The sequence below is a fragment of the Cyrtonyx montezumae genome, unplaced genomic scaffold, assembly GCF_038088225.1.
Source record: "Cyrtonyx montezumae isolate F1298 unplaced genomic scaffold, pur_monq_1.0 scaffold_13, whole genome shotgun sequence".
Classification (NCBI taxonomy): domain Eukaryota; kingdom Metazoa; phylum Chordata; class Aves; order Galliformes; family Odontophoridae; genus Cyrtonyx; species Cyrtonyx montezumae.
Genome location: NW_027071859.1, coordinates 32,115,633 through 32,130,316, shown reverse-complemented (window position 1 = coordinate 32,130,316; position 14,684 = coordinate 32,115,633). Strand labels below are relative to the sequence as shown.

Here is a 14,684-nt window from a genome sequence, read left to right as displayed (position 1 = left end):
AAGTATCACACTTATGTTACCATTCTATCTGTATGGTTTCAGCCTATCCGCAAAGAAATGGAAAAAAGGGAAGTTAACATTTTGCTCTTTATTTTTATCACCACTGAAGGAGGCCTTCAGCATGAGCCTGATGTCCCTGATAAACCCATTTAAAATAAAATTAGGGACTTAGGGAGGAACCGAGGTACCCAGACAGGGCTCAGGAAGGCTGGATCGTTAGTCATGGAGACTTCAAGTCCAACATTTGTTCAAAACCTGTTATTAATACCAATCTTCACAATGCTTCCTGAGGCAGTGGAGGCTGGGAGAGGTTTATTTACTGAGCTTGCTGCTAGCTAATCAAGTTTCAAGAAGCATAACCTGGAACCTTTCCAACTTCCCTTTGTTAATTAACCCCAAGTGAACTTCTTGGAGCTACTTAACAGGAAATTTGGAAAAGATCAGGTTCTGGGAGAGCCTCCTTAATAAAAGATGAGGTAGCAGAATGGATACAAGGCCTACAGATTGAATGCAAGGAGATAAGTTTAAAATAGCTTCAGCGTTATCATCTTTGTTGCTGCTTGACATTGCATCGTTAGAGTAGCAGCACAAACCTCAGTCCCTGAGTAGTGTTCTAGGCATTAATTGAAAGCTGTGTGCTTCCTCTAGCACGACCACAGCATCCACGTGAAAGTTACTTCTCTTTACATGCATGAATCAGGAAGAACACAGCCGCAGTCCTATAGCACAGAAACAGTTTTAGGACACGTGACAAATGCCACAGGCAGTAGCACAGACTGGCCCAACACCTGCCCTGCTCTCCATCCCTCCCAGCCATACCTCTGCTGCTCCTCCCCTCCCTGAAGCCGATGTCAGCTCATGCCGAGCTGCGCAGCCGATCCCCTCCAGAGAAGGGTAGATTTCACCGGCACTTAATAACATAATGAAAGCGAAACTTGGCTCCCGTTAGTGCGGGCAGCCCCGGCTCCGAGCACAGGAGGTGCTCTCCCAGCTCAGGGTCCGCCAGCATCACCTGCAGACACCAAGCAGCTTATCTCCCGGGGCAGCATCGCGTCATCCTCCGCGCAAAAAAGTAAGCGTGGGGAGGCAGGAGGGCTGTCGCAATTCCCCCGCAGCAGGCATTAAGGAGCAGCCTGTTGCCGCCAGCGCTCGGTGTCAGTCACACCGAGGCCTTCCCTTCCCGGACGGGGCTGGCTGCCCCACTCGGGGTGCGCCGGTGGGTGACTCAGCGCGGCGCCCGCTGACCCCCGCCTGGCGGCGGTGCCTCGTCGTGGCTCTGCCCCCTCCTTCTCTCCCTTCCCCCACTCTCTCTTTCCCCGTAGGATCACCCCACCCCGCCGGGCGGTCACCTCAGCAGGAGGAGCCGCCGCCGCTTCTTCTCCGCTCCCGCAGGACCTGACGGCAGTACGCCTCGCCGCGTCGAGCCCGTCGCCATGCAAGCAGGAAAGGCAGCCGGGAGCCGGGAGGGCGGCAGGCCCTTACAGCTCACCATGAAGAGGGGCTACGACGTGCTCCGCGACCCGCACCTCAATAAGGTAGGGGCAGGTGCCGGCTCCCCTACCCTCCGCCGTCCGTCTGCGGGCCGGGCCGCGTCGCGCCGGGCGCTTCCCCTGCTGTGGAGCCTGCGGCCGGGCTCACCCTTCCTCGTTTCGCAGAGCAGCGGCACGCGAGGAGGATGCTGGTGGGCTCTCACGTGCGGCCGTGCTGCTGTTGCGCTGCCCACCCCGGCTCCCCGGGGGAGCAACGCGGCCCCCGCGGGTACCGGTGGTGTTCTGTCACCGTGTTTCTCCTGCCTTGGATCAGCGGATACGCTCCGCTTCTGGGAGATGCCACAGCACAGTGAAACCTGTTTATGGCATCTTTCATGTGCTCAAGGCGTGCTTGGCTTGATAAACTTTGTAAACACGTGAAGTGCCTCGGTCTGCGAGAAAAGGTGAGTATGTATTTGTACAGCGCTGATACAGCTGTGGTGTTCAGATAACAAATACTTCATTGGCTTGCTGGGCCTTGGGTTTGCTGCTGAAATGAAATATGAGGAACGTCAAATGTAGGCAATAAGCCTTGTATAACACGTGAGGCCTTGGCTAATTCTGTGGCCACAGCTTTGTCTTTGTGTTTCAGTTTTACTGCTCAGCTTCTGTTTGTGCTCTGACTGGTACCTCTGCATTAAAAATGCATATACAGTCATCTTGCTTACTGCCAAGTTGTATGAATTGACAAAAACTGCATCTTCAGCCTTACCGGAGAGGTTGACTCATCAGTAAAAGCTCCATATATTAGCTGGATGAATAGTGCTTCTGTTAGTGTGGGTGCTTGAATACACAATTTTCTCAGTGGGTGTGTGATGTCTGTGTGTGTCCCTTGAGGTCAGGTAAAATGGAAGCTAACCAAAAGGTGGAAATCCTGGGAAGAACCAGTGAGAGGCTGCTTCACTTGGGATTGCTTTTAGCAGCTGCAGTGTTCAAGGAAATGCCTGATTCAGAACAAGCAAGGAAGACTCATTGCTACCTTTTCCCTCTCAACCATCTTTCCCTTGAACTGCATAGCTGGATATGAGATACTGTGAAGACAAAAATCAAGGTTGATCTCCCAGTTTAGGCTTTGCTCTTCCACCCCCTCACTGCTGTGTTATGGCACACATGCTGCAGAGAAGCTGGGAGATGTATCCTCCCAGACACCTTCTCCCAGCTTGTAGAACATCCTAAACAATGCAGGATAGGATGGCTTACATCTCCATGCTTGCCAGTCAGGAAATTCAGGCCTGTGGACAGAGAAGGACAAAGCAAGCTGGTTATGAGATAGGTGATCTTCAGTGGGTATGGATGTATCACATCCTACAGGACATGTAAGGGCAATTAAATAAATAATAATAATAAATTATAATAATAAAAGAACAGATATAAAATTGGTTACCTTTCTAATGGTTTGTGATGTGCCTGCATGCATGGGAGCTAGCACTCCACATTCAGTTTCTGGTGCCCAGGCATCAGATAGCACAGAAATCAATCTGAAGCTGTCAAAATGCCTCCTTATAACGATTCTAAAGTACAGGACTTGTTTGCAGTACTGAGGAAGTGCCAGAACTTCTTGCTATCTCATGGGCTCTGTTTAATGACTACAGATGCTTAGTATCAGAACTTTCCTTTAGGTACTGTGCCAGTTCCAATAGTCCTATTTGCATACACTTGGCAAAAGTAGGCAGTGTGTAATAAGCAGTGGTTTCTATCTGTGACCTAGAAAAACTGTAGAAAAATAAGACAAGTTGTGTGTTTGTTACTACTTGAATCTTGTCTGATACTCCTTATTTCTCTTCTGTATGTAAAATTCAGTTTTTGCAACTTATATTGCAGTCTTCAGCAGTTCAAAGCTGAAGGCTGCTGAGTTGTTTTCAGGGCCTCTTAAGACAGAATCATTGGCCTGGCAAGCAGATAAAGCTCAGAGGTGTACTCTATATGTAGAAGCCTACAGCTTGTGTCCTTGAATAGTATCTCTGCTTTACCAGACAGATTTTAAAGGAAAGTTTTATGAAGAACCATTTATACTTGGACTTCTTTAAAAAACAAAAGAAAAAAAAAGGAAAAGAAGATAGAGATAAGAGGAAATAAGGATCATGAGTTTGGATACCTATCGGTACCTAGTGCTCTTCTAATTCAATAATGAAGGTGGATTTCTGCTTGCTCAGTGCATTTATCACATTTTATGCTTAACCTCAGTGGCTGAGAAAGGTGAGAAGGGCTGTAGGAATGTCAGGGTAAGCATCTGAATTTCTTCTTTTCCTTTCTCTTCTACCTTGACAAAATTTCCAATCAACGAAAAGCACACACAATACTGAAATAAGTCCTCTACAATTCAGTTTTCAAATCTTTTCACACTATGTAATTCACAAACCTAGTGAGGTATGGCTGGATTATTTTTATTTAATTTTCTTCCCTTTGGGTTGTTTTGCCCAGGTAAGAAGCCATTTCTTCCTTCTATTTGATGCACCAAAAATCACGTGGGACGGCAGATCTTAGTACACTAAGTCAATTGCATGAGGACACACAATTATGTAAGGACACCAGTCTAAGCCTATGAACAGTAATCATGGTTCAGTTTATCTGATATTTTTAAACTCTGAATCTGCTACATTTTTAGAAACTTCTTGTAACTTTTTTTTCTTGTACAATTAAACACAGTCTGAGTGGGAATTACAAGGAAAATGAACAGTTTTACTTATTTTCATTGAAAAGAAATGCATTAGGAACTTTTGGCAGCAGGCTGTGAGCTCCATAAGCTGATGAGTTGCAGCAGTATGACAATTGGCTCTTTCCTCCTGTAAATCTTTCATTTATGCTTTACTCAATATGAGTGTTATTTTTAAGCGCACAAATTGTAAAGGCATTTTATGCTAAACCTTCATCTTGTGTTTTATTTTTTATCTTTAAATATTGTTTAAACAAGTCATAGTTTCCCTCAACTTGATTATTTTCAGAATCTTGATGTGAAGATGTGCAAACATGTATTTTAATACCAAACTTTTCAAATAGACTTCATTGGCTGCCAAGTCTAAATGCTTGCCTGATTGAGAAATTGTGCCATTCAGGGACTGCTTTTATTTTCTACCGAAGCAATTCAGCAAGCAGAAAAATAAGTGGTTCTGTTAAATCTAAGTGTTGGATGGCTCTTTGATGGGATTGCTGAACACCTGTGAGCTCAAAACCAGTCTCACCTGCAATAGCAGTGATGTTTTATCCTCAGAACCTACTGTAAGTGAGGCTCTTGGATGTCAGAGAGTTTATGTTTTCTAAACATTAATGGTTGTTGCTTGGAGTTGACTGTGAGTCCATTGGCTCAATACTGAAATCACTGTACAACAGCCACTGGAAAAGACCACTTATCCCAATGCTGTACTTCTGACAGTTGCCAAAATGGATCCCTGGTAGAAAGAATGAGTAGATCAGTTCAGGTGAAAGGGACCTTAAAAGCTCATTCAGTCCAACTTACGAAATAAACCTCTAGTGGTGTTTTCCAGAATAATCAACTCCAGGCTGAGACAAGGAGCAGTTTACAATGGGATTATTGAAGTATCAATGCTTGATATTCTTATCAGATTACATTGAGTGTACATACAAATTTATTGAAAAAAAGTATATATTGAATTCAAGCAAAACAAGTATCTGAATTAAACATAACCATTTACTTCCTGCTTCACTTTTATGTTGCAGACACTGGGACAAGAATGCTTATGAGATAAGAATTTTGTTGTGTACATTGTTTCACTGAAACAAATCTGATTTGATAAGAGAATACAAATATAAGAAGCTGCTCTAATGAAATCTGTGCTGTTACTAAATACTAAGTAGTATAATTCCTTTCTTCTGCTGCTAGTAACAGTCATGTTTTCACTTCTTAAACTTGTGATGCTTTGGCTGAGTCATCTACAGTGGTCTGTACTCACATCTCAGCTGATATTCTGAGAATACTGATAAATCTGGGGATGAAGGAAGGAAACAGTCTCTAAAATGATGTGTTAGAAGTGTTAACTTAGATACCAGAAAACTTATTTTACATTTAATACTCATGGAATGATTTCAGATGAAGTGCCAGTAGGCATGACAATTCCTAGTTGTTTTTTTTTGGCTGTGTAGTTGCTAATCATTCTCACCATCTTCCACCTCCTTTTCCCCTGTAGTAATTCTACTCTTTATAACACTATAGTTTTTAACAGTGATATTTCCCGATCACCTGGCAGAGCTGTTCAGGTGTTGATGGAGATAAGAACATGATGTTTTTTCTGTCTTTGACGAGACTAAATGATAGTATGGTTATTTTAGTACAGAAACCTTCATCAAATTTGGTCTTGGTCTCAAACCTTTTAGAGTGAAATTTTATTGACTCTACCTTTGTGTTATGTGAGCATTGTAGTTTTGATCTATTATTATGTGGGCCTGTGAAACAGGAGTTACGGTTCTGTGGAATAGCATCTTCAAAGAGGGAGTACTTCAGGTGGGAATTTTGTTCATACCAGAGCCTCTGGCTGTTTAACAGCCATGACCATAAGTTGTAGGATGGCAGAACTGTGGCTACCTCGCACATTTGTTTTTTGGGGGGAAGGATATGAGCTTAGCAGTAGCTCACCATTAACTACCATGGGGTTGGGTGAAGAGTTTATGACATTACTCTGCATTCTTCCTTCTTGAAACTCAGTTTCTCAGCAGATGAAATTGTATTGCATCTTTAATTGTATATGACTTTCATTTCTTAATTTTCTGTTGATCTTTTCACTGCCTGCTCTTGCTGTGGTTAGGAAAATTGAGTTTTAGAGGTGTGAGGGAGGAACTGTGATGCAGGACTATTTTTGTAGGAGCTCTTTTACTTACAGTATATGTGGAAAGGCTTTATAAAGGATTTCTGCTCTTCATTCCACCTCTCTTACTCTTTTATGTCAAGACAGGTTTGTCTGCCTAAGCAACCTTTGATGCATGCAAATATGAGTAACTTCCCATAGTGGCCATTGCACTTTACATTACTGTGCTACAATGTTTGGGCAGGGGCAGCTTATGGTGACTGCCTTACCCAAGTTACAAGAAGATTCTCCCCATATGAACAGAACAACTTGGTGTGCAAGCGCCAACCCCTCTGCTGGGGTACATGAAGGTCTGGGAGCTGGACAGTTGAGACCTGGGGCCATTTTCCTCGTTAACCTTCCGAAGGAAGGAAGAGACCTAATTTCCTAAGCTGCATATGGGGGGGATGTTCTCTGCAAGGAAAACTGCAGACTGTTTTAGCCAGTCAAGATGCTGTGGAGAATGGCCTTCCACAGCCCATTCTGTGTTGGGGTTGGTGAGGGTGAGCTCTGTACAAGTGGTTTGTTGGGTGTGGTGCCACCTCATCTCTCCACTTGCCTTCTCTTTTGTGGCGGCAAATTGAATGGAGCAGCCCTGAGAGGAGACTAGGCTTGTCTGCTAGAGGAAGCAGCCAAGCAGGGCCGGAGGTGTAATTCCTCAGAATGAATATAGAGGCTAGAAATAATAAGGCAAAACCCCTGCTAGTATGTGAAGTGCACTTTTCCACCATGTCTTCTGCATTAAATAGTCTCTGCTAGAAGGTGAAATAACTCATGCAGCTGAGCAGGGCAGAGTCCAGCCCTTTTTTCTGGAAAAATCTTTGGAAGGAGAAAGGTCAGTAGATAGTCCTAAAGGAGAAGTAAGGAGTTGGTGATTGTAAAGGTACAAAGGTGTAAGGCGCTCATATGTTAGCTTGACATTAAAAAAAAATAAAATTGGTAGAGAAGGGTAGGGTGAATCCAGAAAGCTTCTTAAAATCAGTTCAAGAACATACCTTTCTTTTCCCAAAAGATGAAGTGTATTTCAGTCAGTTCATTTTTCCATCCTATTCTATTTTATGGGTACAGTTTGCACTGCTCTTTGCCTTCCACAGCTTTTTTTCCTGATCAAGTAGGTAAGTTGCTCTGGTTAGCCTTATATTCTCTTCTTTCTTTTGGCTTCCAATTCTTTGCTTGCATTTATGAAAAAGAACACTGAGTCAGCACAGCAGGAAGAAAGCTCTGTGACTTGAATTAAAAGCAAATAAAATAACTGAGAAGTTGTTAAGTAGCAAGCTATATATGTATAAGCTGCTAGCAACTGAAAGTTGATACAAATAGTCACAAGAAACTGAAAGTTGTTTTGCTGTGAAGTTGTTTCAGGCATTAGAAGTAGTTCTGGTTGTGTAATTTTCTTGTAAATTTTGGTAACTAAAAGCAAGCAAATGAACTCTTCTTCTTGAGACTACTTGAATAGAAACAGTTCTGGCACAGAGTGCTATCCAGGCAGGATTTGTACATTTAAAACAGTTTAAACGTGGTTCCCTACAGTAGCTTTTATAGAGAAGCTGGAATGGCATAGAACTTGTTTTTGTTTTTTGTTTTACTTCACTGATGCTTAATAATAAGAAAGTAATAAAAAATAAGCAAGTAGGGCTTGCTCAGAATTTGTACTTCTGTCTTGGTAAATTAAATTAAATTGAAAATAATATGCTTTCTGCAGAAAACACATCTCAGTGTACGTAAGTTCTTATTTTGCAATTTCCACTTCATGCTTTAAATTCTGCTGTGTCAGGAATTCACTCTGATCCTTTCCTGGAGAAGTCAAAAATTGCAGCTGTGGCAGATGCAAGCTTCTCCTCCTACCCTGCTGCCCTCACTGGGGATAAGGAAGTGAAATGCATGTGACAGTGATGTTTGTCACTAACCTGTGACCCCAAGTTGAATTGTGTTTGGTGGTTAAGAACTTGTAAATGTGCAATCTTTGCTTTTCATACTTTTCTCTTTCCTTCTCTGCCTAGTGATTTAGACATAAGCTGTGTATTTGGTTTATAACTGGCTGGTGGTGGCTGATGCTGGGATTCTGTGCTGAAGGCCTCATTGCTCCGCATTCAGATGTCTAAGTGGCAAAGGATGTCTGCTGTCACACTAGGTGTTACTGATGAAGGTCTAAAACATTGATCCAGAGGACTCTGGAGTCCACTGTAGCAGGAAGAATAACTTAAAATAAAGGGTAAGGGATGAGGACAGAAAGGGAGAGCATTGCATGCTGTGTGTGCCTGTGCACAGGATGGTCTGTTCAGCCCCTGTATCTGAAACAAAGAACAAAGGAATTGTATTCTGTGAGCACTGATAGGACAGTTAGCATGTGCTGGATGGAACCTATTGGGCTTTCTTTATATTTTGCTAGATAGCAGTGTTGGGCACGGTGGAGTGCCTTTTAAAAAATAAGCAAGCTGGTTGCATTCCTTCTGCTCAAGTGCAGTGTCAGGGAGGAAACGGTGTCTGCTTAAGTGCCAGCTGGTGAATAATAGACGTCCATTTGTGTTCATGTATCCATTGTCCTCATTCAGTGCTGACTGAGATCTGCCTGTTGAGACAAGTACCTGTAAACTTCTGACCCAGAGATGTGCACGCATGCCTGTCAACAGGGCATGGAACTGAATATGGAGAACTGTATTTTTCATAGTGTAGTTACTGTGATATCTCAGTGGTTCTTAGAGGTCTAAGTCATCAGTGAGATAAATTGCAAGTGGATATCAATTAACCTCGATCCCTTGACTTCCATGAATACTGGCTTGTTTGATCTCAGTGTAATACACACGATTTTTATTTAAAAAGTTGGTGATTTGTGAACTTCTTTTGAAAAGACCATTTCTGGTCAAATTAACAAGGCCATCATTGGAAGGATCAATCCTACAGCTTCTGAAAATAAATAAGAATTTCATAACATGTAGTAAATTAGTAGGAAACTTAAGACTGCCTTGAGGGACTATCAAGATTATGTATATTCAAGTCACCTCCAGGAGCATGAACAATCTTGACGTACAGCCTGTGGAGTCTGGATTAGAACATGATTGCATGTGAGGTTGTGGCTTTTACAGTAATGATGCATACGTGTAGGATGATATTTGAGAATGACTAAGAACTTAATTCTGGTGCTGTTTTTAGTAGTTTAAACTCAGAATGAATTAATGGGAAGGGTATGCAAGAGGGGATACTGCTGCAAAACTGGCACAAAATGAGCACTGGTGTGTTAATCCTACAATAATCCTCCTTTGCCACCTTTAGAGTCTGAACCCCCTTAAGCTCCATGGACTTTTAAGACCTAATTCTTAGCAGCCCACCTAGAAGCAAAGTTTGGAATACAGGTTAAATAAATATTTTTTGACTAATCAGATCTTTCTGAGGTTATAAAGATGAATAGTGTCATTTTATAAAATAGTTTAATATTAAAGTGTCTTGTTATTTTCATTATTTTATTAAAAAAAACAAACAAAAAACCAAAAAAACTTTAATCTAGATTTTTGTGTGACTTCTGGGGAAAATTTGCTGTGGGGGAATTTAAACATTTGTGTTATAAGGTAGATCTCCAAATTAGTTTTGTATTTGAGCTATCTTATGTATGTTTTTTTTTTTTTTAAGGAAAAAAAATTGATAGGAAACTCCTTGATTGTATTCATAAGAAAACAAGTTTTGGTCTTATCATAGTTTAAGCTTTTCTAATGTAATATGTTGCATAATTCAGGAAGCAAAAATCCTGACTTAGTAGAAGGCAAAGGTCACAGGTCACCCTGGAGTGAGTTCTTGCAAGCACCATGTACTTTCTCTTGAAATCAGTCTCTGTAGTTTACTTGAATAGTATTCCCTAGTCCTGTGTGAAATACAACACTGCTTGAGGTTGTTTATGGTGCAGAGGAAGTGCAGAGTAAATGCTTTATAGATACATAAATTATACGCAGTGTAGGACTGGAAAAAAAAAACATCATACTTGTCTAATGATTGGAATACTTAGGGCTTTTGGAAATAAGTTGGGACATACTTGTCTGGTATAAAAGTTCAGAATATAAATTCATCACAAATTCATTTACTTACTTGATTGTTCAAGTAGCAATAGTTGCATGTATCTAGCTTAGAAAGGAACTACTTTGTGTAATAATTAAGTAAGTATTAATACTAAAGTCACTCTTCTGTGTTTTTCTTCATATATTCTTAACAAAAACATCCCTACAAATATGTGAAGAATTAAAAACCCATTTTGTTTGATAAAACTTTGTCTAAATACACTCAGTCTTCAGTTCTGAGTTTGTATTTTAGATCCATCTATCTTGTTACTGGATAGCATGTATCTTACTGTGAAGTTTAAATGATTTCGGCATCTAGTTCAGACTGAGATACTGCAGATTAGATTATTTTTCTTTGTCCCCAAGGAGTGATACATTTTCAAGTTTGCTCCTGGGTTGTAGATATGATAGTATTGTATCTGTGCTTTTCAAGAGAAGAAAATAATTAATATGAATTACATTTCCTACAAAGCTAAATATAATTTTGTCTTTCACTAAGGACATTGAAAAAGCCTTTGCCTTAAATCTTTACTGGAGATAAGTGCACACCTGTGATGACGAAGTACATTATGTTTTCAGTAATAGCCTTTATCTGATTTATTGGATTTCTTCCTGCAGGTATCTGACCTTAGAAAGCAGATTTGTGTGTGGAGATATGCTTACAAAATAGACAGTAAAACCTCTTTACCTAAATAGTACAAATGAGCTCTGTTATTACAGATAGAAGTCAAAACGGGAGAACACTACAGAACTAAAGTAAAATGAATACCTGGATCTGTGAAGCCCTGGCACTTGATTTCATTTGGCTTTAATCTCTTGAATTTCTGTGCAGTGTTATTTTGGAGCATTTGGGCAGGAGAGGTGCACCTGATACAGAAAAAGCCTATGTATAGGTACATAGGTAGTTTTATAAAGGTATTGATGGTGTTCTTGCATCTTTGTTCCCTACACATACTTTTCTGCTTTGACTCCTCTTAAGGTCTGGAGAGAAGACTACTAGTTAATAAACTCAGGTTACCATATTCTTTGAGGTTGAGTTCTATCAACTACATCGCTTTCTCTAAGCAGTGGCCAGATAAAGCCTTCCTCTTGCTTATGTGATAGGGGATTTCATGTGCTAATTTTGTTATTAGGTCATTCAAGGGTCAGAAATAGAAATATGGAGTGCCCCTTATATTAATGTGATAATTCTGAAATGCCTTTCACTTCATTTATGGCATATAAATTCTCTTTTAGGTTTAGAACTCTGCTGTGGAAGAACTAAATATGAGAGAGTATATGAGAATAAATATATTAATTGCATCAGTGTAAACACGTATCAGGAAAGGTAACTAACCTACTATGCTGCTTTTTTTTTCTGCTTTGAAGGTAGATTTTACCACACACTCTCAGCAACTTCTTGAAAACAACACTTTCTAAGCTCAGGAAAAGTAGAACATCTCATTTTGCATTTCAACTCAAGAAACAATACCAGTCTCATACCAGCTTAGCCTTGTAGCCACTGGCACTGGGTTTGCCAGCAGAACAAAAGTGTTCCAGATCAGGGCCAGGCTGAAACTAGATCCCTTGCTCTACTGCCACGCTGCTGAGAAAAGTTTTCTACTTTCTAAAGAAAAGGGATAAATTCAAAATAGAACATCAAAAGTGCATCTTTCTGTGGTGTAATTTTTACACACATGCACAGAAGTAAGAAATAAACTCTTTGAACTAAGGCAATTTCCCAAGCTTCTTATTCAAGTGTAGATTCTGTCTTCTGGAATCATAGTTACCGAGTCCTCCATTTTTATTTTTTTCCACTAAAGATGTATAAGGTAAACATGGGCAAGAAGAGTAGATGAATATGGGAAAAAGGATGATTTATTTGTCATAGTGTTTCACTAGCTGTTCAAATAGTGTGACCAACAGTCACCCTTTCTGGTTTACTTTGAGGTGTATTTCAAAAACTTTTAAGAATATAAGTAAAGGTTTCTTTGTCATGTTTAACAAGTATCGGGGCTCTTTAATGAGTATGAACACACACATTTTTCACCCCTTTAGTGAGATCTATCGCAAAAGAGACAAAATATTGTAATAAGTTGGGCACTGAATTGGAAACTAGATCAATAATTTAGTTTTATCATATAAGGTAGCAAGCAGTATTTGAGAATTTTTCAGAATGAAAAGCAGTGTAAACTATATGGTATTGTGAGGTAAATCTTGTATTTCACTATTTTCTTCCTCAGAGTTCCACCATTGTTCTCTTCTCACACTATTGGAGGAGAAATGTTTCTTTTATTTCAGCCTCATATAGCACATGAAAATGCCATGTTTCGTTCTTCTAATTATTAACGCCCTATGACTGTCTCCAATCTATATAGTTCTGATATATTTTGTTCATATCCTTCTACCTACTGCCATATTGCAATTACACTTAGTGTATTAGTGGATGTGTAGCCTTCTGTCTGTGCCATTTCCTAGGTCCATGGAAATCCATTTAATAGGATCACAGATTATGGCCAGTGTTGAATGCTGGGAGGGAAAAGGCAGATCTGAATGGACAGGAACAAATGATCCATCTGTGTAGCTAAACCTGCCCCTGGCTTTGGGCCAGGCTGTGCCACATACTACAGATTAGTTCCAATTAGATGAAGCAGTAGCTGACCCTTGGCTGCCTTCTCTGAGCCTTCTGGTCCTGAGCAGTGCTGGTAAACGTTGCATCCATTCCAACTGAGTGGGAAGAAGAGGAGAGAAAGTATTCATCATCAATATGCTCAATGCCTGAGGAAGCACAGATCAATAAAGGCAAATCCTTCAGCTGATGACTGGTTGGCTAGTTGGTAGTTTTTAATTTAGGGGAAATTCATTTCTCCAGGTAGCTGGAATTCATGATTCCAGGACTTAAATACATGTGATTATGTGAATGAAAGCTGACTTTCTATGGGTATATTTAGCTGAAGACTTTGCTTATTGAATGGGCCAAGTGATAAAAATTTGAAATGAACTCCCACACTTTCAGTTCTTACGCTGACTGCCTAAAGAAAATATATTGTATTGAAAATGTCAAAATGATGAATAAAACCTCTGTCATACTACATAGAAGGTTGCTGTTGCTCACAAAGGTATATTTTTTATTTTTCTTCTTTGAAACATGATGATACAATGCACTTGTGTCCTCTAAAGTGCAGGAGCTACGCTTTCCATGTGATTTCTTAGGGCAGCCTCAGAAATTTTGTTTCTTTAAATATCTAACAAAATAATATATTATTTACAAGCTAACTTGATCAAGATCTAACTAGAAAACTGAATTCATTTCCATGTCAATATAATGAATTCTGTTATGGGTGTTCAAAAGCGATCAGAAAGATGAAGCTACTACGTAGACAGAAGAGCAGTAAGGCAGTAATTATCCATATGGCTATGGTAAGCTGAGGATGGACTCTGATTTGCATTCTGTGAATCTGTTATCCACATCAAATCTTGTCACTGAAAGACAGGCTTTGTTAATCTCATTTAGGGTGCTGTGGGTGTTGGAATCTAAGTACAGATGTGAGAAATCCAACATAGCTTGAAGGTGATGCAGCTAACACTAGTTTTCCTACTTGTCTTCTTTTTCTGTTGACAATATATGTTATAGGCAAATGATTTTTGTTCAGCAGTGCCAAATACTTGTCTGTGTGAGCTCGGCCTGTTCTGAGACATGGTGTGAAGAGAGCCTCAGCCTGTCAATCGTGTTCTTCCATTCTACCCTATGCCTGGAAACACATAGTTAAAGGCAAGATAGCAGTGGAGAGGTACTGTCAGATGTGACATATGGGATATAAATATTTTAAGAAATCACAAGAGCATGTCCTGGGTTTTAAAAGAATATCTTCTAATTGAAATTACTTCTTTATTTTTTTCCATGCTAGGGAATTTGCAGAGAGCTTCCTTTATTTTTATGAGCTTTTGCTGTGACTTAAACTGCCCATTTTATTCTGCGATCTGGCATTTTATCTGTCTATTAAGTTCTGTCAAAGCATGTTAGTTTAATTTTGTGGAAGAATTGTTTGTGTATGTTTATTGCACTGTAGTTGGCCTATCTCAATAAGCTTTTCCAATGTTTTGGCCCAGAATCAGCTGGCTTACACAGATGTGTGAAACCAGCTTAAGTGTGCATTCAGTTTTTACCCTCTGCCTGCCGCAGAGTAACATCAGCAACAATAACAAACCATGTGAAATGAAAGCACCTGGCATTCCTGGACACGAGATACATGTGTGGCTGTGGTTCCAAAAGTTATAATGCCCCTTGAAATGGTACTTTGATGCAGCCTCTGTGGTGTTCCTATACAGAACACACT

General features: G+C 40.3%; 1 protein-coding gene across 1 annotated transcript in view; it reads left to right on the top strand.

Moving 5' to 3' along the window:
• Nucleotides 1-1,144: 1,144 nt before the first annotated feature.
• The window catches only part of ME1 (malic enzyme 1), a 157,437-nt gene continuing 143,897 nt past the window's right edge, over nt 1,145-14,684 (top strand). The window contains exon 1 of the mRNA XM_065730953.1: nt 1,145-1,535. Coding sequence (XP_065587025.1) covers nt 1,434-1,535 — 102 coding nt within the window. The 5' untranslated portion in view covers nt 1,145-1,433. The remainder of the gene's footprint in view (nt 1,536-14,684) is intronic.